Here is a 23,583-nt window from a genome sequence, read left to right as displayed (position 1 = left end):
CACCTTTGGCATGATATAATGGAATTTTGATGCATTAAAATTCTATTTATTTTCCTATACATGTGAAACAAGTCCCCACCAAGTGGAAGGCAGCATACCATGAATTCTTGTCATACAAGGCTGACTGTGCCAGCCCCCTGTTAAGATTGCACTGGTGGTAAAATCAGGAAACATAATAGCTTAGAAAGGTTTTTATGTTTTGTTGGAACAGGTAATTAGCTGTATCTAAACAAGAATTAAGAACAATGTAGGGTTTGAGAAACCTTGCTGTGAAATAGAATAACATACTAACTTAATTTACCTTTGATTAAAGATCAATATAGAAAAGAAACCAATGCCAACAGTGAATAATAGCAATGATAAATGCTGCAGAGTAACAGGAGGGCTAGTTGCAAGCTGGTACTTCCCACTAAGACATATACCATGTCAAAGCAAAGCTGTTAGGCTGGCGCAAAATACAGTCACGGAGTTTGATGCATTTCAAGGATGAGGAATTGTGTCATGTAAATACCCCTTCAGTGGGATTTTTGAACACTAAAAACAGTGAGGAAAATGTCAGATGAAAAATGCTTTCACAGCCATACAGCACAGAATGGAACAAGTCTGGAGCCAAACTTAAATGTTATGACAGAAAAAACCACACACGAACACATATCTGTATCTCTCGGTAAGTATCTGATGTAAAAAGAGATAAAAGATATGAGAGGACAGGAGTGAGGGCTTTGAGTTAGGTACAGTAAAAAGCAAGATAACAGACATCAAAAGCTGAAAAAAAATGGTCTCTAGAAATGCAGTATTTTAAAAACAAAACATGGATAAAGCTCTCTTCTGTTTTTGTGCCACATCTTTGGCTCTTGGAGAGAAATACAACTGTGCTGTGTAGTCTAAGTCAAAATCAATATACGTCAGTTGTTTGCCCAACTTGTCCCTCTTAAAATTGGACACCAAGAATGGGACTACTCTGAATCACCTAGATAACCTAGAAGCCCTGACAAAAGGCACCAAGAGGAAGAACTTTTTATGCTTTTAGAACTTGAGAAATTTTATGTAGAAGGGAAACCAAAAAGATGTCATCTATTTCATTCCTCATTTATGTATGTGAATATTCTAGAAAGTCGGAATAGGTTTGGTTATTTTACATAAAGAAGGGGTGGAATATAAAGTTAGGAAAATGTAGATATTGCAAAAACTAGTGAACTTTCCATTGATAACAATGGAATATACTTTATCAGATGTTTATTTTACATTTGAATTGTTGGGATATTACTGCATATTCTCTTTAATAACAACTGTGTCTTAGGGTAGGTGCAGTTCACTTGGTTTATGACAAAACTCCTTCTCTGGTTTGGACTTTGTGACTGGACTGTGTTTAAGTCATCCCTGAGTTATCTAGGTTTCTTTACATGGGTAAAAATTGGATCAAATAATTTGTGCAGGCTACAAAAGATTAAGAAAGCATAACTTCCTTAAAATACAACTTTTATAAGACACAGGGAGGACCTTGGTGCCCACTGTGTAACACCAAACAAAATGGCTTGAATCAAAACTTCATAAAAAAATGAAATATTATTTATTATGCTACAGTTCAAACGAGATGTTTAGACATTTCCAAACCCCTTCTTTATTTTTCATTTACTTTAATAAGAGGTTACTATCTTACTTTTCAGGCTAATTTGATGTGTTGAGAAGCTTTTAAAATATTATGGTATTAAATATATAATATCATAACTTTTAGTGGGATGAAAATCCCAGTTTGTACCAGCTGCTAATGGCCTCTGGAGAGATTCAGCCTGATGATGTTTGCGAGGCCAAACAGCTGCAGACGAAAATATGAGAAACAGTTGACAATAATTAAACAACACAAATGGAAAACTACAAATCTGAGACAAGCACATAATTGTTATGGTATTATTTCATATGATTTTATGTGATATTAAATACCATTAATTTTTAATACTCTTAGTGAAGCCAAAATAGGAACATACTAATCTGCATGTTTATATTTCAGACAGTAGAGGAATAAAACACCACAATATTAAGTTAGCATGAACAAAGTTTTGAAGATGTTCCTTTTTATAAATGTGAAAATGATCGGCTTAAAAGAAGCTAATTTATCGAGTTCACCCAGAAATTTAAGGTGAACAATTCACAGAAATGACACAATTGTAACTCCTTTTTGCGTGTATGAATTATCTCAGAGCAAGCTGTGGAATTTTGAAGTGTACCTGTAATTAAACATATTTGCTGAACAACTCTAAATCTGCAGTTTATTTGCAAAAGCTTTATATACAAGTTCAATATTCAAAATTCAAGCTGCTTGATTACGTCAGTAAGCACATGTTTCTGTCTCAGAAGATTCTCCATATGAGATTTTTGATATGAATAATTCAGACTTTGCTTTTTGCAAATACTCTTCCCTAACATGCTCAAAATTCATCAAACATTGTTTTTAGTACCTCTATTCAGCAGAATAGTTACAGAGAGAAAACAATACCCAGCTCAGATTACTAAAGTGTCTATGTGCCTTTCCAGTGAAAGGAAACCTTGTTGATAAACAGAATCTAACATCATAAAAGAACAAACTATTTACTTACTCAGCCTTTGAAAGAAGAATGATATTAGCATCCTTGCAATATATGTAAATACCTTAAATACATATGAGTAATGCATGTTGCTACTCTTATATATTTCTTTTTTCTTAAAGAAACGCATTGTTTGTCTAAATTTAAAATATAAAAGTAAAATATATTGACTTGTGGAGCTTGACATATTAGATTTATCGGCATTATTTTGATCTCTAATTTGAATACATTTTTCAGCTGCTAAGCTATACACTAATAGGGGAAACTACTTACCCAAGCTTTTTTTTTTCAGTGCCGCAGAAAATACTTACAAAACAATTAAACCATTGCTTCAATTGGAGTTGCAGTGTATACAGGTAATAAATATATAGAGCTTATTCTCTTATATCTTCATTGCCTGAGTTGCTTTCCTTTTACTGGCAGGCTTATAGAACTACAAAAGCCATGAAAACTCAATGCTAACTTAAAAGTGCAACCTCTGTTTAATTTTTTTTTATGCTGAGTATCAAGGCATTGTTTACATTAGATAATGAAATGGAGATGGGGCAGAAAACACACCTCTGAAAGACTTTCTACACAAAAGGATGAACACATAGTTATTTGCACAAAGCATTAGAAAATACCGTGATATTTTATTATTAAAAATGCTGCTGAAAAGTTTATACATATGTGTCCAGCCATATATATCTTCTATCATTACTTAAGGCAAAAAAACAAAAAATTGCAAAACAATAACAGAAGAAACCATTGAACCCTGTGTGCCTCTTAAGGACAAGAATATAAGCCTGGGAAAGTACTTTTGTTTTTCTTTTACAGTTTCAAAGTATATTTTGATATCATTGTTATAGAATTCTATGAAGACCCTATAAATCTGTTCCCTCTATAAATCATACATCAGTCCAGATGTATCAAATTATTAAATCAACTTGATTGTAATTACTTTTAAAAGCTAAAATCATTCACTTACAGGAACTTTTTTTACCCAAATGTCACAAGCCTGACACAGTACTGTACATATTGCTAGCAGAAGACAATTGGAAGTACTAAACAAATACTGTAATTCACATTACAAACATACCCAACTGATTATGATGCCAAGCATCATTACCTTTTTTTTACTTTTTTTTTTTTTTTACTTTTTTTTTTAAACCTTTTTTTAAGAGTTATGAACTGCTGCATCTCAGCTGAGGCATTACATAGCTGGTGGAAATGGCCTGGTATAGAGTCAGCATTAATATACTATGTGATGGATCAGTGAAAAAAACAAAACTATTTTCCATTTTCTACTAGTTGTACTTTGGGGTTGCTGCTTCATCACACTCTAACCTGAGATTCCAGGTCAGATTTATAGCACATTTACTGCAGATAAAGGATTATATCAGCCACATGTTGCATTTTTATCAAGTCATTAACTTTTTATTTCTTTCCTTCAGAACTTGCTTTACTGCCTGCTGCAACAAGGAGTTGTGCAGATGAATAGACCTCAGGGAATCATCTTGTCTTTGATTTTATTTGTAGGGGTGACTATTTCAAGGTATTTTATTAAAAAACAAAAAGTGTAGAAAACAAGAAGAGGTACAAGGCATCTTGTGTTAATCCTTACGGGACATGTGATATCGATGCAGTTTAGTTGTGAATTAATAATAGAAAATACATCTGGGATAATCATGTTCAAGTGCAGACCAATTTGTTCAAAGATCTTTGGTTACTATCTCTTGATGATGGAGTAACTTTCAAAGACAAAATATAAAGCAGTCTTCATCTGCAAAAATTTTTCTAGTTTTTCACATTCAAATCAGTTGTTTGAAACAAACTGCTAAGTTACTTTGATAGCTCTGCTTGGCCCCTGCTTTTCTAGTGATGGAAAGGCAGAAGGGAATACTCAGCTAATATTTTTGCCCTTCCTGATAGTGATGTTTTCTGGGATTTTCAATTTTGTTCAAATGCAGAACAGCTGATGATGTCTCTGCTTCTCTCTCCATAATGCTCACTGACTATGGAACTGCTGTGCAATGAATCAGCAAATAAGAATTTTCTGACAGGTACACTCTCAAGCACAAAACAAGATACTGGGCTGAGAAGTTCTTTACACACTCATCATTCTGAACAGTTTGAAAAACAGCCAGCCAACCAATCCTGCATTTCCCCACTTTCAAATTGTAGTTTTATTTTGTTTAGCAAAGTTAAGGAGGTGCTTTCTCAGCTGAGATTCCACTGCAACTGCTGGTGAATATAGAGCTAGTTTTCCTTGAAGAAGGCTGACCAAAACACAGGCTTTCGTTGCTTTTGTCAGGGCACAAAACTCTTCCTAATGCATCACAATAACCAAGAACTACAAACTGCACTCCAAATATATATTATTGGATGTTTCTTGGTTCAGTTCAACAAGCTTAAAATAGTAATTATTTTCTTTCATTTTTTTTCTTATTGTTTTCCAATCCATTGCTGTGTTGCAATTTAACAAAGGCTAACACAAAATCAAATTATAGAAAAAATGTTTCAGAAAAGAACAACAATCTCCTATGAATACTTTAACATGCACTAGTGTAACCTGTAAGAGAAAATACGCAGGTCACACAGACAACTGTATCCTCTGCATGACACCATGGCCTCATATAAATGAAACATGTTAGAAAAAACTCATGGTTTTTGTTAACCACTAGTAATTAAGAAGAAATTCCTCCTTTGGTCTTGGAGGAAACAGAGGTCATATGACTAATGTATATACACATAGGTCACAATTGAATGCACAATCTTTCTAAAAGCTCTTTTCAAACTGAAAACATCAATAAAAGCTGCTTCTTTTTTTTTGTTTGTTTTTAAACTCACAGCTATGTACATTTTTACAAAGTTTCTTTAAATATAGTTCAGGCTGGCAAGTCATCTCTTTGCTCAGAACTATACGTATTTTACTGCATAGTCAGTCCTCCTCTTTTTTTTTTAATATTTTTGTTTTTAATAATAAAATTCTATTTTCCCCATGTGGATTACAGCTTCATATGCTGGGTAAAAGCCCATGGTGATGTCTTTGTTTTATCAACGGCCATTCATGGTATGGCACATAAAGAATCTTTTTTATAATTTTATTTATTAAAAAAAAAACAAACCGAAACAAAACACCTGTACAGTCACTTGCTCAGTGTTCCAGAAGACTCTGCTTTGCTTGTTACACTTAAAATACCATTTTAAATTACTTCTGGCATCAACTTTCAATCAAAGTGGCTGAGATCTTAAAGCAGTATCGTAACAGCAATGTACACTTTTCACATTTCACAGGGTTTGTAGTTGATCTTTATTATCAGTGAGTTTCTGTGGGAAGGATCAGTAAGAAAATAATGACTGTCCTTCTCTTTTACTTGTTTTTACTTTAGATTTTGACAAGGTGTTCAATGGATGGTATATAACTTTTTCCTCTTCTTTTTTTCCTTTTTTTTTTTTAATTTTTCATTTTTTCTTTCTTCCAAGTGACTTGTGAGGGTAGATGGGGAAGGGCTGAGCTATACCCTAGTAGTCGAATGTCCATGGGGCAAATTTGTACTGTTTTGTCCTCCACTGAAGGTGTTGAAAGTATGCAAAGGCTGCATTCCTGTTAATGTATTTGGAATCATGGTTATGGTGTTGGGTGTCATTAGCGGGATGTCATCTGGGGACCTTCTCAAAGTGAGCGTGTAGTCGGGCGGGCAGGTGAGTCTCAGTGTGTCATGGGCCTGCAGCGATTCACACTCGTGGTCATGTTCTAGCTGCTTCATCTGCAAGGACATGATCTCTTCGTTCTGTATGTGAGCAATGTCGTTGGTGGTGTTCCTCTGGGGGCTGGGGCGCCTGTGAGTCTCGTGACGCCGCTTGTCCTTCTTGTAATATAATGCAGCAAAAGCTAAAATGTTGAGGAACAGCAAGGACGCCCCCACAGCAATGGTGACGCTCAGCTCCGTGGAGTAATCTCTCTTGTTTTCTATCAGAACTGTCGTATCCTCTGGAGCTGTTTTATGGGTGTCTTTTGAATGCTTGGGGTTGTTGGCAGGTGTCATGGCTGGGCGTTTGGTGGCTGGCCACAATTTACCAGGAGAACGTCGGGTCACGTATGGAAATGAGGTCATGTCAGGAGGGGGGACTTTAGTTGTTGTGGAAACATACTGAAATATTTCATTCAGGTTGTGAAGGTGTGGTACGAGCTCCAACCAGAAGGCAACTTTTGTTGCTCGATAGTGATCACGAACTCGGGGTTTCAGGCCAATATGTAAATAAAGTTGGTCTTTAGGATTGTATTTGGACCAGGCCACTTCTTCAAAGCGGTTGGGTTTTGTGTGGATGAACTTTGTGTCCTGTGGAACAGGCTGGTTTGGATCTCTAAAAAATGAAAACAGACAATATTATACTCATTAACCTCCCCACAAAAAAAAAAAAAACAAAAACAAAACAAAACAAAAGCAAAAAAATCCTATAGTTAATACTTATTCAATACTTACAGAACCTAAAAGCAGAAGCTAAAAATCCCTCCCTAACTGAAGAACAGCTGTTAATAAGTAATCAAAAAAAAATTACTTACTGTACAGTGCATCTCAGATACTATAATACCTTTTTTTGCATGGAAATTAAGAAATCATAGTGTTTCAGCTCCCAAAAGATCATCTGAAGTTCTGTGATTCAGTATCATACTTCAAGGAGTATGTCTTAGAGAGCTACTAACTACCTCTTCCCACAGTAAAGGTGTAGGTTCAACTTTTCTCCAGGTTTGACACCAACTTTCTCATTATTTACTACTTCCACTGCTGTAAGTAGAAATATGGGCATTTAATCCCTATGGCAAGACTGGGGACACACAAAATTATACTAGCTCTGTGTATTACAAAAAAACCCCACAACAACTCTTCAAAACCTGAAGTAGCAGTGCTAATACATGTGACTGGGAACCATTTCTCTTTGTGTTCCTTTACTAAGCTATTAGTCCTCCTTCATTTAAATATTTACTTGGAGATAAAACCTGTGAACTATCTTTGTGTCATTTCCACTATCAGATGACTATTTGAAAGTTTTGTGTGATCATTGCTACAAAGTACTGTGTTTGATAGCAAAAGGACAATGAGCCTTAACTGTGACCCAGGATATAGAGACGAGAACTATATTAACTGAGATCAACAAATTTTATAGTACTTAAGTAGTAGTAGAGATCAGAGTGGTACACAAGTCAGAGATAATTTCGAAATTGGTAAGCCAAATATTTTTTTTTCTTACAGGTTCAGAATAAAGACAAACTGATGCCACAAAGAACCTTTAGATATTGTTAATGTATGGATATGCTTATAATGTCAGTAAAATTTAAATAAACAGTATGGAAAAATACAGAAATTTAAAATTACTAATACTAATTTTAATTGTGTGTTGTGCATGAGTTTAAATCTTCTTTTCTAACAGAGTATTTTCTGGGACTTTGTGATATATTATACTCAGAGCACATTATTTATTTCCTGTGCATTACTCTAAAACTTTCCATTTTCCTTTTTATTAATTCATATGCATTAGTTGATTTCCTGTGAAAAAAATTCCAATATTTTCCTTTTCTTCCAATATACAGTTATACATATTCTGGAAATACCAAACCTCACCACTACAGATTTTAAATCATCTTTTTTTCTTTTTCCATTTTCAAAAGCCCATGATTTGATAGCCTACTTTAGCATTCCTTTGCTGTACATAAAGAGTTATTTCTTAGTTCTTAAACAAAAGAGGTAATTTAACTTTAATGATCTTATGATTCCTGTATTCTTTTTTATCTGAAAGAATTCACCTTACCTTTTTTGTGGGAAAAAAAGAATTCTTTTGCTATATATTTGTGATATTTTGGCCTACTTATGCTTGTGGGTTTAGTGTTTGGGGGTTTTGAGGGTGGTTTAGTGTGCTGAAGTTTTGGTTTTTTTTAATATTTCAATGCATCTAATTTTTCCCATCTCAATATGATATAAAAAGTACAAATGAGGGATTCTGAAACTGTTACCATTTCATCCATCCTTCTTTCTTTTTCTTTCTTTCTTTCGTTCTTTTGTTCTTATGTTTTCTCTCTCTCTTTCTTTTTCTCTTTCTTTCTTTCTCTCTCTCTCTCTCCCCCTTCTGTCTTTCTCTCTTTCTTTCTTTCTTTTTCTCTCTGTCTTTCTCTCTTTCTTTAATTTTATGTAGTAGCAGTTAGCCAAAATGTGTTCGTTCTGAAAAACAAGATAATTACTTGGTGATTGTTCATCCCAGTTCAAACTGGAGGAGTAATATTTCCTTCCAAGCAGTACAGAAACAGATGTATGCTCCTACTTTGAGGGACTCTAACATACATTTAGGAAGGAACTAAAACCATTGCTCTTTTTGTTAAAGAACAGACTGAAAGATTTGGAAAACCTAAATGCAAAGATATTGGACCAATTCAATATATCTACTTTGACAGAACTTTGGGGTTCAATACACAGGTTCTAAAGCAAATTAAAAATCAAAAAGTTTATCAAAATGGAAAACATTTTTCTCCTCAGAAACTCAGAATACTGCAAGAGTTCTGGCACAAAATCTTGTGTCATCCCCCCTCGCTGTTCTGTCACATCACAAAAGGCTCTGGTAATGGTCCTATAGAAAACTGATCCCTTAAGTTAGATCTTTTAAAGGAGTTGCAGTTGATACACAGTATAGGAGGTGAAGAAGATGAGCTCTCATTTAAAAAGGCAGCCAAGTTCAACACGCACTTTTAAAATTTTAATGGTCCTACAAAAATTAAAGCAGATGATTATTTTAGTAAATAAACAATTTTTGACTTAGCATTCTCACTGTGGTCCCTTGCAACCTTATCCATTTTATATCCTGTGATTCCCTTCCCCTAAAAATAGCCTACGAAACAAGTAAATATCAGCCTCCCTTTCCCCCTCTTCCATCCTCTACCTCCATCTGTCATTTTTAACTATATTTATTAGGAGCAGCCCATTATGCTGCTGCCTCCTCCAAACACAACAGAAAAAATAACATTACATGAAACTAGGCGTGTGTTTGAGCATTTGTTTACATGGCTGTGTGTGGGCATGAAGTTGTCCATTGAAACAAGAAACAGAAAAAATCAGCCAGCCCTACAGACAAATAATTTCTTTGCTGAATATATCAGAGCTCTGCCATTGGCATCAACTCTACAGTTGATCACTTAAAAACTGAATAAAACAGTCTGAATATTCTCTCGGAATCTGGAAGAGAGGTATCTAAAGGATTTTTTTACAAGGGGAATAACTAAGTTCAGTCCTCAATAAAGTATCTAATAATGGCATTGGATCTTGGTTTTATAGACTAATGCCCATTTGCCAAAAATATTCAGCAGATATAAACAAGAGAATTTTTACTTTTGATGGCCATCCTGCTATGTACACTGCAGAAAATTCATAAGGTTACATCTTATGACTTGTTAAGTTTTTTTTCTTGGGTAGTTGGGCAGCATATCCTAGTATGAACTCCAGTTTTATTGGTAGGCATAAAATATAGACGTACAGACAGTCATTTCTCCTTTCAAATCATCTATTCAACAAAATTCTTGATCAGTTACTTCAATTTCAATTTTTCTTTTGCCATTTTAAGACTCCCATTTGTGTTTCTAGATGTTCTTGAGGCTCAAGTGTGTAATTTTGTAACAAAGGCTGGTAGGAAACTTTCCTTTAAAAACCCACTGCAATCACGATGATAATCATATAATCTGAACAATATATTTCCATTTCTGTACCTCTTACAGTATTGGCTCTCATAGGGATGACATTGTATGTTTCCCAGTTCTGCCAGTTGGTAGGGGGGCTTTTTTTTCCTTCACCCTACTGCTATAACAAGATTGATGATTCATTTTATTTATTTTGCTCTCTCATTTGTACTATCTTTAAAATTCAAGCATGGTCTCCATCAAAAAAATGTCCCCATCATGAAATGCCTGAACTTTTTTTCCATATGACAGAAGATATGATCATATCTTATCTAAGGTATATTTTTGTTAATGTGCCAAAGAATCCCATTTTACCTGTCACTTTTTTCCTCCCACTTTCAGTCTGCACTAATTTTGCACAACTTAAGATGTTGCTGTATATTGTCATTCAATTCGCACCTCATGAGCTAGAGATGTAAAATCAAAGCATTAATATTTTTCTCAGGTGATATAAAGTAAATATGCCTGCAATGGATGTTGACTGAAAGCAACACACACTCCTGTTGGCAAGACAAATTAGTAGCTGACCTGGAGGGCAAATGATGGAACTGGGTATTTCATATTTGATGATATTGTCATGGGAAGAATGATGAAATAACAAGTTTTCTCATATTCCCAAATTCCATATAACATGGTGAAATACCAATTGTATTGTGACTACTTCTGCCACAGCATTGGCTATCACTCAGGACAGTGGAACTGTTACATTAATGCACTTGAAGTGTTCTGATTTTTGTGCCCTTCTCGAACTTTGCTGGAGAGCAAAATGTCTTCACAGTTAAATAATCTTTGTCTCCAAGACTCTGGAAGGCCCCTAGATCCTTTATTTTCTTTCAGTAGCACTCTTTTCTCTGTATGATTAAAAAAAAAAACTGAAAGAGAGATAAAAACTGGCTTTTCTTCATTCTTCTGTTGATTTTTTTTTTTTAATGCTGTCACAATACTAATAAAGGCACAGCCATTCCAGCTTGAAGGACTGGTACACAGGCATATTTTTCCTTACCTCATCTTTCCTCAATTATCACCAGATCCCACTGCTGCCATGCTCCTGGTGAGCTAAGTACTAGGAAACACTAATCGTAACTACACTGTTTTGTCTCACTAACACAGATTTGCCATTGGAGAAAGTTATTTCTTCAGACAAAATCCTCAAAAAGAAATGCAACAGCCTCATAAAAAAGTTCACTGAGAATTGATTTGAAACTACACTTTAATAATTGCAAGTTTAATCACGTCTTCTATTAGAGAAACAAACTGAATAAAAACACAGACATTCTTAATAACTCAGTTAGGTTTGTGCTTCAAATCAACGGTAGCAAAATAATTCTAAAGTATTTATCTGAAATACAAAGAAAACAAGGATATATCCTTTAAACATTTATCTTTCCCAATACCAACACAGGTAGAGCTGGATGAATGAGGGCAAAAGTAGGGTACTGTAATTCCTCAAAAACGAGGCAATTTTTAGAAACCTGAAAGATGCCTCTAATGAGAGAATGGCTTTTTATCTACTGTGTGAAACTTCAAAAGAGCAAGAACTCTCCAAAAAGAAACATCTTCACAAGAGCACAGCTGGCAGAATATCTATGAAGGACTGGAAAACAACCTCTCATGTTTGCTCTTCCCCTGCTGATGTGTCTGCAAAGGAGGTAACATGGCCCTAACAAACAGAACACTTGGCATATAAAATTATCATTACAGTCAGGATAGCACTACTGTCAGCATACTGAAGCTCTAAGTGCACCTCTAAATGAAGCTCTCACATATAATTCTGTGCATAGTAGAATTTAAAACTGTATTTTCATGTCATTTTTGAATCCCAAATGTAGTATCTCAAACCTACTCTGTAACAAATTGTTTTCCTATTTCTAAGGAATGTTAGAAACATAGTTTTAAAAAGGCCAAAGGAAAGACTCTTAATAATAATAATAGTCATCATAATTTTTTAAAAAAGGAAAAGTTCTAGCTAGGTAGAGAATGGAGGATTAGCAAAATGCAGCTTCCTGGCATTCATTTCAAGCACAAACTGCCATTAAACACTTTAATTGTCACCTCCAATTTGCTAGCTTCAGTACTCAACTTCAGAGTTAAACACAATAAAAGCACTGTGCTTTGTGTTGTCTTTCACCTACTGATTTTACAAGATTGACCTGCCCTCCAAACCCAGCCTTGGCAGTAGGCCCATTAAAACAATGTGTCTTTTTTAGCAATGGATGCCCTGTCTTTAAAAGCCTAGCACAGTCCATCCGAATGATGCACCACCTGAGCCATAATTATACAATAAGTACCTGGATGTAGCCTCTGTGGGAGAGCCATGGAGATTGGAAAAGTCTCAAAGACATTAAAAATAAATAAATATATCTGCAGTTTTAATGTTCAAGGCTTACCTACAGGGAAATGTGAAACAATAAAATGTTTCAGTTAAAAGATTCTTCATGTGTTGCCATGGGTGCAAGACAAGTTCTGTCATGATAAGGATGGCAAATGATCAATTACAAATATGGAGGGGAAAAAAACCAAAGCAGAGCCCCCAGCAGTGCAGTCTTGAACTGTATCAATCTTCTTAAGAGTTGAAAGACATGAGTGTGTACCAGGATTCCAGACTGCAAGTGAGTGAGTAGAGCAGAGAATAGTTACCCCAGATATACCCTGTTGCTCTAGGCTTGAAGTGCTACAACCTTTCCGTTTCTGTTTGAGGAACCAGAGGTGCAGAACAAATGTAACCTTAAAATATTATTTACCTCCAAGTATTTTCTCGTACTATTTAGAACAGTTAATCATTGTTCACACAAAGACCCTATCAAGGTAATTTGTATTGTGTTGTTCTTTTCCTTTTCTTTGAAAAGTGAAATTTTACAGCTAGAGGTCATTTCTAATGACACATCTTTCAGACTGTCTATAAAGGAGTGAGTCTATGATAGAATATATACCCCATTCCTGTCTCATCAGCAATGGGAAAGTTTCAGAAATGACTAATGGGTCTCCCAAAGTTTTGCCTTTAGGATAATGGCAATGGCATTATAGCTAGAGAACTGGATATAGTCTGCTGAAATTAGCTTTCAAGTAGCAACAGCTGGAAAGTGGTTGAAATTATGAGTAATGGTGGCAGCTGGGACTGTGAGAAGCTCCTTTCAGCCTCAAAAACTGTTTAAATACAACTTCCTAATCTCCAGGGAACAGTCATAAAAGAAACAATACTGAGACCATGGAGATCTTGCATCTCTGTAATAATTGTAATTATGTATATGTGTAAGGCTCTGAAGTCCTCTATGTATATGTGGCATTCCATCTACCAAAATGAAGACAAACTGATGGTATCATCATCTCTGAGCATGTGGTACAGCCAGCATGCAGCATTGTCTGCCCATAAACCAAGATCTCAGCATGAATATTGCCCATCCCAGTACTGATGACTTCTTGCTGCCAAATACATCTAAATATTACACAGTTCATTCACTTTTGCTGCTGAACTCAGGCTTCTGCATGCAAAAGTACCTGTTTGTGTAACGTGCACTGCAACAAAAGCTTTTTTTTGCCTTTTAAATTGACCTGAAGCATTTGATTGGTTTTTGCTCAATTTATGCTTGAGGTTCTTGTTAAGACTGCAAAATCTCCCTTGAACGTCATTTGGATGCATTAAAGGCTACAAGGACTGCTAAAACCTCTGAGTGTTTCACAATAGGCATCTGAGTTTTTCTTATATAGCTGCACTCTGTTCACTGCAGTGCAGTAAAGCTGCAGTTTCCAGAGCCCAATCCTACCATTAAACATTCAGTGGAAAGATTTACAGCTCCTTTGTGCCACAAGTATCTTTGTTTTAATTCAGTACTGAAGACTCAAGGTTAACAAAAAAGCCCTTGCTGCTGAAGTAAAACACTGCAATACTCTTTAAAGGAATGCTATAGGAAGAGAACAGAATTTATTAATATTGCTTACAGATTAAGCTGCTTTGAGGGTTCCTTCCTTGATGTTTACAACTCTATTTCAGCAAAACATTGATGTCTTTATTTTGTTTTGTAAGCAGAATTATTTAAATTTTTAACCTTCTCAAAGCTAAATTTATATCTGAGTCTCTTCTTCATTCTAATCAAGTTCTTATGATTGCCATTATAGCCCTCAGAGGGAAAAAAATTTTCCAGTGTCTGCCTTTCTGTTCTAATTCCTCCCTGAGTCCTCATCCTTGTGAAGGTCGTCGAAAAACAAGAACTTCCTTTCTTTTGTAGTAGATAAGTGCTATCTGCCTGACAGTTCCTTCTTCAAGCAGCAGACATGTTGCCTCTGATTTTTCAGTATCTTAGTGAGCCACCTTTTCTCTGAGACATGCTTTTTGTCTTAGTAATTGTCCTATTTTTTGAACCAAAAATACAGTGTGTTATTATTCTCACTGAGCTACTGAAAGAAAATAGTTTGAGGGAACACACTAATTAAAAATCTATTAAATATGAATAAGCCTCATTTGCCTCCTGTCTTAACACAAATATTTCTATAATACTACTTCAAAATCAGATTTTGAGGCCACAGGAATGGAGTACTGACTATTTTAGAAGCATGCTATCAATACAGAAAAAGAATGCTGGGGGTCACACTTACCCAGTTTTGGCAAAGTTAGTCCAGTATGTCATAACCACTGCACTGAGCATGACATCATTCTTGGAAAAGTTGCAGTTGAACAGTTCTGTGGGGCCAATCATAGGAATCCCAAACACATAAGGGACTTCATCGCCATGAGCTGAATCAGCCCAGCTGGGTTTCATTTCACTTTGGCAATGGTGATAAAATGCATAGAAATATGTTGGAGATCCATACTGGGCATGCAGATCAGCTGTGGCAACAGCTGGAGCAACCCACTGGTGATCTGTAAAAAGAGCAACCAGGGTCTTCCGTCTCGTCTCGGGGTTTTCTTTGTCTGCCCAGTCAGTGTACATGAATTTAATGGTCTCTCGCAGCGTATCCTTCCCTTCTGGATATCCATATAGATTGTCCACAAAATTGGAGACAGAAAAGTCAAAATCATTGGGAGAAACACCATCTTCATTGTCTACAATGCCATCCACAAATTTTAAACCTTCCCCTTGATTCACACCCAGCATTATATCATAGTTAAGGAATTCCCCTTGCTCCATTAGGATCTGAGGGTCATCTGGAATCACGTCTCCATCTATCACAGGCCCAAAGGCAATGTGGTACGTGGCTGGAGTGATAGTCTGTTGAATGAGCTCTTTGTAATTCTTATTCCGCAGACATTCAACCAAGTCAGTGGTATCCAGCATGTCGCAGCCCACTTTATCTGCCAATATCCGAGTGTACTTGGCAGGCTGATAGTTCACTGCCCAGCTGGACAGGGCTGTTCCACTCTGTATGATTGCCTTTTGGAACAAACCTGCAGGTGCAAATTGTTTAAATACAGAGCCAATTAGATATTTAAATATATATATATATATACATAAAAAAAAGTTAAAAGTATTTCTTACTAAGGAAACAAGCCTTTGATTATAGAATCCCTAAAGGATGCATATACTGAAACTTTGAATCAATTTCCATAGATCCTACTCACTGCTCCCTTTTTGTGCGATCTCTAATAGGCTGCTAATTAAAATCTCTCATGGTCTTGATGCTCACATACATTAAGCATGACGGTTTCAGGTTACTGTTTCAAAAGCAAAACTCATGCTTGTACTGCAGTTTTCTTGTGTCTTTGATGGAAGCCCTCTGGCTTTATGACATTGGTAGTCCTGTGAAAATTTCTTTGAAGGACTGTCAACTAAAAGCAATCATATCCTCTTTGCCATGTAAATGACACTCATAAAGGTGCCTTTCAGTAGTTTAAAGGTCAAATTAAAATTACACACTCTCTTTTCCTTCACAAAAGTCATGCATCATACTAACTTGAAAAAATCTTCTCTATTAAAAGGGATTTCATATTTTTGAATCTTCTACTCTGAACTTTTTTATTTACCTTTTTTTTTTAATTATTATTGTAAGTATATGTTTGCACAGGCAATAAGTTGAATTTTGTGTTTGTAACCCTTGCCTATATGTTGAATTAAAATAAATTTGAATTTTTTTGCAAGAGAGTAAGACGAGATTCAATAGTTCTTTCTGGTTGTTTTATGCACACTAATATAAAGAGAAATGAAAACCCAGTCTCAAGAGCTTCTTTGTTTAATGCACTGAAAGACAAGTAGAGCTTACTGGTGAACCTGTCCCATCTGATTTTTTTCTGGTAGGATCACTATGTATTTAATATATGTATTTCAATGTGTATTTGAATGTATACATGTATTTCAAAATGAGGTGTGTTTACCAGTCACCCTGCTTTAACTTCTTGCTAGGGCTTAGCTTTCTGTGACAAATTTCTGTCTGTTTTAATGTGGTAGAAATGGCATGGATTTATAAATACAATAGATATTTTGGTGTTGTCTTCTTTTCTCATTTCTTTGTAGATTTGGTCTTATCACCAGGAATATTTATGGTTCAGTACTGGTTCTGTACATTCTTGGGGGTTTGGGTTGTTTTGGTGAGGTGGTGAGGGTAGAAATCCCACAGCTCACTTACCAAAATCTTAAGAACACTATGTGAGATCACACAGTACTTGTGGGGAGTTGAATACAGTTGTTAATAAGGTTTAGTTATATTTTTACTAAGTAGGGAAAGCATCTATATATATGTTGGAAGTGCAGCCAAGAGTGTGCAAAAAAAATCAAAAAGGTCACTGCTCTTTTCCATTTTAATTAGGGCAAATTCTTTGATAAAAGAGCCAGTGGAATCTGTTGATAAAGCTAGAAAAAGTATATTGCCCATGGCATTTGTTGCATGAGATTTATGCTGTAATAGCATTTAGTTTTCCTTATAAATATATTCATGTTGACTAATACAATTCCAGAATTCTAGCTAGTAGGTATTTTACAAAAATTACAGACCTCATGCAATTCTAATTCAGCCTACCTCATATGGCACTTTCACTACATTTTAACATTTAAAAAAAAAAAAAAGTACTTTGCCTAGAGGATTGTTACCTTCTGAATAGTGGGAGAGTGTCAGGAGACTGACACAGGAAGCTCCTGCCCCAGATCCAAAAATAGTAACTCTTTTTGGGTCTCCTCCAAAAGATCCAATATTTTCTTCAATCCAACGTAAAGCTTGGATTTGGTCAAGCAATCCGTAATTGCCTTTTGCAGCTTGGTCCCCAGTACTTAAAAAACCTATAAGGCAAAACCCCATAATTTTAGTTCACCAGATACAGTTAGCTACAGGGTATCTACATATTCACAACACATCTTCCCATCTTTTTATCTTCTGTGCCTTTTTTTTTTTAAAGGTCACGGTCCTAGTTAAATGTCTCCAGCACAAGCAGAGAAACTCATTCTGTATGCTGTTTAGCTTTAGTTTGTTTTTTTTCCTACTTCAGACATCACATTTATGAAAAATCACTATTTCCTTTTTGAAATATTTCTGTAACAATACAACAATAAAGAAAGAAGATTTTAAACATTTTATAACTGGATGTGAGTTGGGTACAAAATCATAGGAAATCATTTTTGTGCAAAGATGTGAGATATCCAGTCTACAACTGAGAACAACACTCCCTAACACATTAATTTAAATGCTTCTTACCAAAATTGTCTTGAACTATATAGCTCTTTAAATTACTGTACTTGTGATATGGATAGATGTACTCAGAAACAGAAAAAAGAAGGCTGAAGTAAACAGTAAAAGGAACATGAAAAAGCCTAGGAATAAAAAATTACACTTCAATTTCACAGAGGATATTTATTAGGAAGATAGCAGGTAAATCCATGGCAAAACAGCCTTTGGTAGGGAGATTTTATCTGAACAAATCAGGTTTTGTCTCTCTCCTTGGAAATTGCAGGGAAAGCTTTGCTGCTGTTTTTTGTTCCTGTACTGTGGTTATCAGATTCTAAAAACAAAGCATGACACGTTTGCTGCTTGTCTTGCAACTGAGAACAAAATGACCAAAAGATTAGGACTGAGATTAATTTTGGTTTTTTGAAACCAACTTAGGTGAAGCATTGCAGTTATCTGTGCTGCCTGTCATTCACAGTTAAGACCTTGTGCTATGTCCAAATTACCACATTCAGCCATGTACTCACAGTCCTCTCTTTAACTCCCACAGACCTTTTCCTGTAAGACAACCGTGAAGTCAGAAGTCTATTAGAAATACCTTACAGCATATGGAACTTTTCAGATGGACATTACTGATTTAGGCACTGCTGACAGCTGTCAAAGACAAAACAAGGACATTGCTTAGCAGGTTTTTTCCAGCTAATTATCAGTTCAGACAAATTTGCTAGAAGGGTAACCCAAGACTCAGGAGATCTGTGGTCTGGTGCAGTTTGAAATGAAAGAGTCTTATCATAAACCACCTGAGACAGCCGTAATAAGACCTCCATGCTCCTAACTGGAAGGGGAGTCAGGTCCCTAGGGAAAAAAAGACCTTGCAGTACATTTCCCCTGCTTTGGCGAAGGGGAACAGATCTCTTTGCACTGGCTGTAATAATTTTTTTGTTGATAGGAGGAATGAAAATACACATGGTGGAAGGTATTCACAATATGGAGGAGGCAGAATAGAAATCATATCCATATTGCTAAACAGCCTTTGATTCACCTTTCTCATTTAAAAAGTCTCTAATAATGGTAAGCACAGTTGTAAGAATGGCAGTAACATTTTTTTTCTCTTCTATACCAATGGAGAAAAAAATAAACTATTAATCCATAATTGTCTCTATTTTTTTAACCGATGTATTTTTCTCCTTTTTCACATGCCTTTATTACATTTTTAGGCTTGTCAGAGAAAGAATAACCCACTTGCTGGCTTTGTTGCTGCAGCTCACTACAATATTCTACAATCTTCTATTATTAAGGTTTTATTCAATCAGAAATATGACATCCATTGTATAAAGAGAGTGTTGTAACCTTTAAAGAAGGGTGGTAATTAATATTCAGAGCCTAAACATGTTTTAATTCTACTAGCAGCATCAAGCTAAAGCTGGTTGAACTTTGTAATTTTGAATTCTTACCAAATGTACTAAAAGGTGATCTGGATAAAACTGCAGCCAATGAATATCTAATGTTCAACAAATGAATTTTTTCTTTTTGTTTCCACAGTTGTCTGCTGATTCTCATTAATTGCAAGAACAAATTTTCTTAATTTAAAAACTAATCATCATGGCAAAGAGTCAGCCCCACATGACACAAACTGAATTCACAAATCGGTCTTTTCATGATGAGGATATATTTTCTTTCATGCTCTGAGTACCAGATAAAAAATATTTCTACAAAGCTCTTTGAAGAAATTCAAGCAAACAGTAACTATTCGCCCAGAAATCCACAACACTAAAAGTTTTGTGGTTTTTTTCTACATTACTTCAGTGAAGAGAATAAAATGCTTCTTTAAACTGAAGTTCCTGAAATAACTGTTTTTATTTTTCTCTGTGAAGGAAAACATTCTAGAAAAATGCTTTAGTTTTAAACTACTAGACAGCAACAGTCAAGGAGGAAAAGTTTACGAATAGAAGTCGCTGGGAATTTTTCTTTTTCACAACCTTTAAGAATGCATGTACTCATAAGCTACATGCTCTCATTTGAACATTCTTGATACTGCAGTGAAGACACAAAGCTACACAAAAGGCTCCTTTAGATCCCACTTAGATGAAAAGAAATCCCTAGTTCTAGCTTTACAGCTGGTTTTCCCATATGCTACAGAAATCTTACTAAGAGACTAAACAAACCCCAACATATTAGTGGTGATATTTACCCTTTGCTACTAAAATGTGTGCAGAGATCCACAGGGAAAAGTAGAAGGGGAAAATATCTATAAAACCCACCAGACAGTTTACTTTTGTCCAGCTCCAGCCTTGTCTAGTGATTGGAAGCCTTCCCTACACTAGCACGGTGAGCAGACCATCAAGAGTCAGTATAAGAGAGCACAGGCAGACCTCATGTCCACTGTACATATTTCATGTACTTTATTTTACCATGACCAAACTACTGTCTGGCCCATGGGCTAAATGAATCACTTCTCATGGACACAGCACATAAGGGGCAGGACATCTTCCAGCTGAGGCTCACCAGGAAGGACGTGGGGTATAAGAAATACTCTGCAACGTGAAACAATGTGCAAGGAGTGGTGACGGTACTGAGGTTTTCTGTGGAAATACACTCTTGATCTGAATTAAAACACTAGTGGATGTGGTCAGGATCAAAATTATATTTTCCCCAACCACAGAATTTCAATTTAACATACACAGGTTTACGAAAAAATAAAGAAAATGGAGAAAACCACCTAAACACCATTACATTAAAGATAGTCAATTATGGTCTGAGAACGGTGGCTTCACCCTTAGAGATAAATAAAATCACCAAGATAACTGCAATCTTGCAGTAATTTTCATTTTTTAAATTTCTATGACCTGCTTTCTCATTCTTTTTAAATTATTAAAGAAAAATAAATTACATGACAACTTTCCTTTGACATTTTGCACACAGTTATACCCAATATTACATCACTGCAGGAAAAGTCCATTCTTTATCTTCATATTTTGGCCCCTGGGCCTAATGCATATCAAATCAATTTGATGGCTGGCTGAAAGCCTAAATTTCAACTGTGAATGTTTCTCCACTGCTTTGTGCCTTTTTCTCTCTCTCTCTCTCCCTCCCTTCCCACTCCCTCAGTGGAGAGACTGTTTCCCACTGGAAACAGATGAGGTTGACTTGATGTGTGAAAGCCAGTATTATCTTACTGGCTCAAAATGGTATCAAAACTTAAAAATACATTTTGGTACTGGTAAACTGCACTGACTTTCAGATTTAAATAAAATAAGAAAGTCAATCAATTTCATTTGACTTTTTTCCATTTAAGAAGAGAAAACATAAATAACAAAAAATTAAACTTGATTCTATCATGCATTTTGCTAGCTACTACAATCAATTTTAAAAGTGCATCTTGAAATGAGGCATACTTTTCTTTGTAAATGAAATACTTTTGCTTCATCTTCTGCCTTTCACAGGTCTCTTAAAAACAAAATGTTTAATTTCTGAGACATAGCCCTCACATAAAAAATAATGCCAAACTTAGTAAGACACATTAAATAGCCAAGATTTCATAACAAGAAATTAATCACCAGGAAATCTGTAGAAAATTATCAAGTTAGTGCATTTTAATCTATTTAACTCCTCATTTTTAAGCCTCTGCTGTATTTTCTGAGTTCACAATTCTTTTGTCTTTCTGCTTTTTCATGACTGCTGTCCAAGCCTGAATAGCCTGCTGTGGTTTGCTTGTCAGGCAACTCACAATGATTGATTTGTACAGTAACTGATCAGAACTATGGCATAAGCAACATAAATAAAATACTGGAGACTGTGCTTCAAAGTACAATCACATCCTTTTTGTTTGCATTTGTGAAATACCAGAGTAGGGCCTTTTCAAAGCAAAGAGCAAATGGCAAGCATACAGCAGAGCCTTTATATTTTCTAATAGACTTTGTCTGTACTTATCACATTTGCCACTGTAAAAGGTGACCTGTTCAAATGTGAAGTGAAATTCCCTGGGGATTACTGAGAACATAGAGACTAGAGTTGGTTCAGGAAGACCCTGACATATAAATAGTTTAAGAATAGAGAAACATTAGATGGAATTATCATTTCAGTCTGTCCTACACTTGCCCTTCCATAACCATTCCCAAACATCCCTAACAGTGTTTGGAGGCAGGATGTTTGGCAGGATGGCCAAATCTTGGTTGGAATCAATATAACTATATATTCCTTTCTTGTTTTGACTCTATGACTATTAACAGTACTATGTAAACTTTACTTACATACAAAATCCCACAAAGCCAGTGGGATGCAAGATGGAATGACGGTGTTCTTGGCACAGGTTCAGCCTAAAAAAAATTCCTGCAGCATGACTGGCCTATGCAAAGCTGAGTAAGCATCACTGCTGCACCTGAAACATCTACCTAGAGACTAAAACAAATGGGAGGACTGTCGACTGTCTATGTATGGGTCTGTGCAGAAAACATGTTACACACATACTTCTTCATTCTGGAAACAACAAGGCTTTTCCTCCGGCTGCAAACTGGTTGGAAATCTGCAGGGACTACTGCCAAAACAAATGTTCTAATATTTAGAAACTTAAGAAGTAGGATGGCCTGTGATTCTGAAGCAGTGGTCACAGAAGCGAATTTTTGCATGCTATGACTACTTACCCTATCCAGCTGCAAATAACTCTCATTTAAATTTTAACTCAAGTTACATTAAGTGAAGGGGAACAAGCAGTGAAGACAACTCAGCTTACAGTTATCATACGAATTCAAAGATTACGCTAAAATATAAAGAACAGAGATGCTTTTAATTCAATTCTCTAACTCAAGCTTAATAAAGCAGTCTCTTCTGATTCTACCTTGATGGATTCTTTTAAATTACTTCTATTGGGAATATAAAACCTAAATCTGCTTGTTTGCAAAGAACATTTCATTACTACATGCAATACAAAACAATAGGCCTGGGATGGTGAAGTGAGAATATTATTGTTTGTTTCTATATTGATCCAGTACTGAATCCCAAAGTCCTTTTTTACAATGCAGGAAAATATCTAATCTCAAATATATAAAACTCTTTTTAAAATGTCCTGGATAATAAATGTGTATAAGAACACTTAGCAATAAAAGAATGAGAAAAGATAATAGGATATACTTTAACAAGATTTAAAACCCATTTTTATACATATTTCTAAACAGTGAAAAGCTTCTTAACATAAATTTATCAGAGCAACAGGGAGATCAACAGTTCCCTTCAGTCACGCCATTAAGATACTCTACAATGAAATAGTTTTAATGAACTGAATTGAAATTGGTATGTGAAACTCTAACTGCTCTTAAATTTACCACGCTCATTGCAAAATGCTCTAAAGCTATTGCACAATGAGGTTAGGCCAATGAGTGTTATCTAAAATATTAGAGATTTAAGATATTCCCACCATTCAATTCTATTGTCATTATTCATGATGAGTAGCACATAACTCCACATGAAGTGTCACTGAAGCTTTTGTCAATCATTATGAATGTAGATTTTTTCAAATATAGTAAATAATGATGACAGAATCAAATATTTCAGAACATATTCACTGATCTGCTGTCTTCTTACCTATTATTTATCAAAATATTCACAAGTTAAACCTGCCATTACATAATATAAAATCAATAAAACAACAGGTTCAATAAAAAGGATTATTGTTGAATATGTTATAAACAGCCTGATTAACAGCTAAATAAACCAAACTAAAAT

At 35.4% G+C, this 23,583-nt stretch overlaps 1 protein-coding gene across 8 annotated transcripts in view; it reads right to left on the bottom strand.

The window, feature by feature from the left end:
- Positions 1 to 3,178: 3,178 nt before the first annotated feature.
- NLGN4X (neuroligin 4 X-linked) overlaps positions 3,179 to 23,583 on the bottom strand; it is a 161,559-nt gene continuing 141,154 nt past the window's right edge. For all 8 annotated transcript variants that reach the window (XM_085052670.1, XM_085052660.1, XM_085052710.1 and 5 more), the window contains 3 exons: positions 17,298 to 17,483; positions 14,872 to 15,661; positions 3,179 to 6,929 (listed from right to left, as the gene is read on the bottom strand). In XM_085052670.1, the coding sequence (XP_084908796.1) occupies positions 6,080 to 6,929; positions 14,872 to 15,661; positions 17,298 to 17,483 (1,826 nt within the window). In that variant the 3' untranslated portion in view covers positions 3,179 to 6,079. The remainder of the gene's footprint in view (positions 6,930 to 14,871; positions 15,662 to 17,297; positions 17,484 to 23,583) is intronic.

Source organism: Lichenostomus cassidix, chromosome 1, assembly GCF_008360975.1.
Source record: "Lichenostomus cassidix isolate B80296 chromosome 1, HeHo_3.0, whole genome shotgun sequence".
Classification (NCBI taxonomy): domain Eukaryota; kingdom Metazoa; phylum Chordata; class Aves; order Passeriformes; family Meliphagidae; genus Lichenostomus; species Lichenostomus cassidix.
This window is presented reverse-complemented; position numbering and strand designations above follow the sequence as displayed.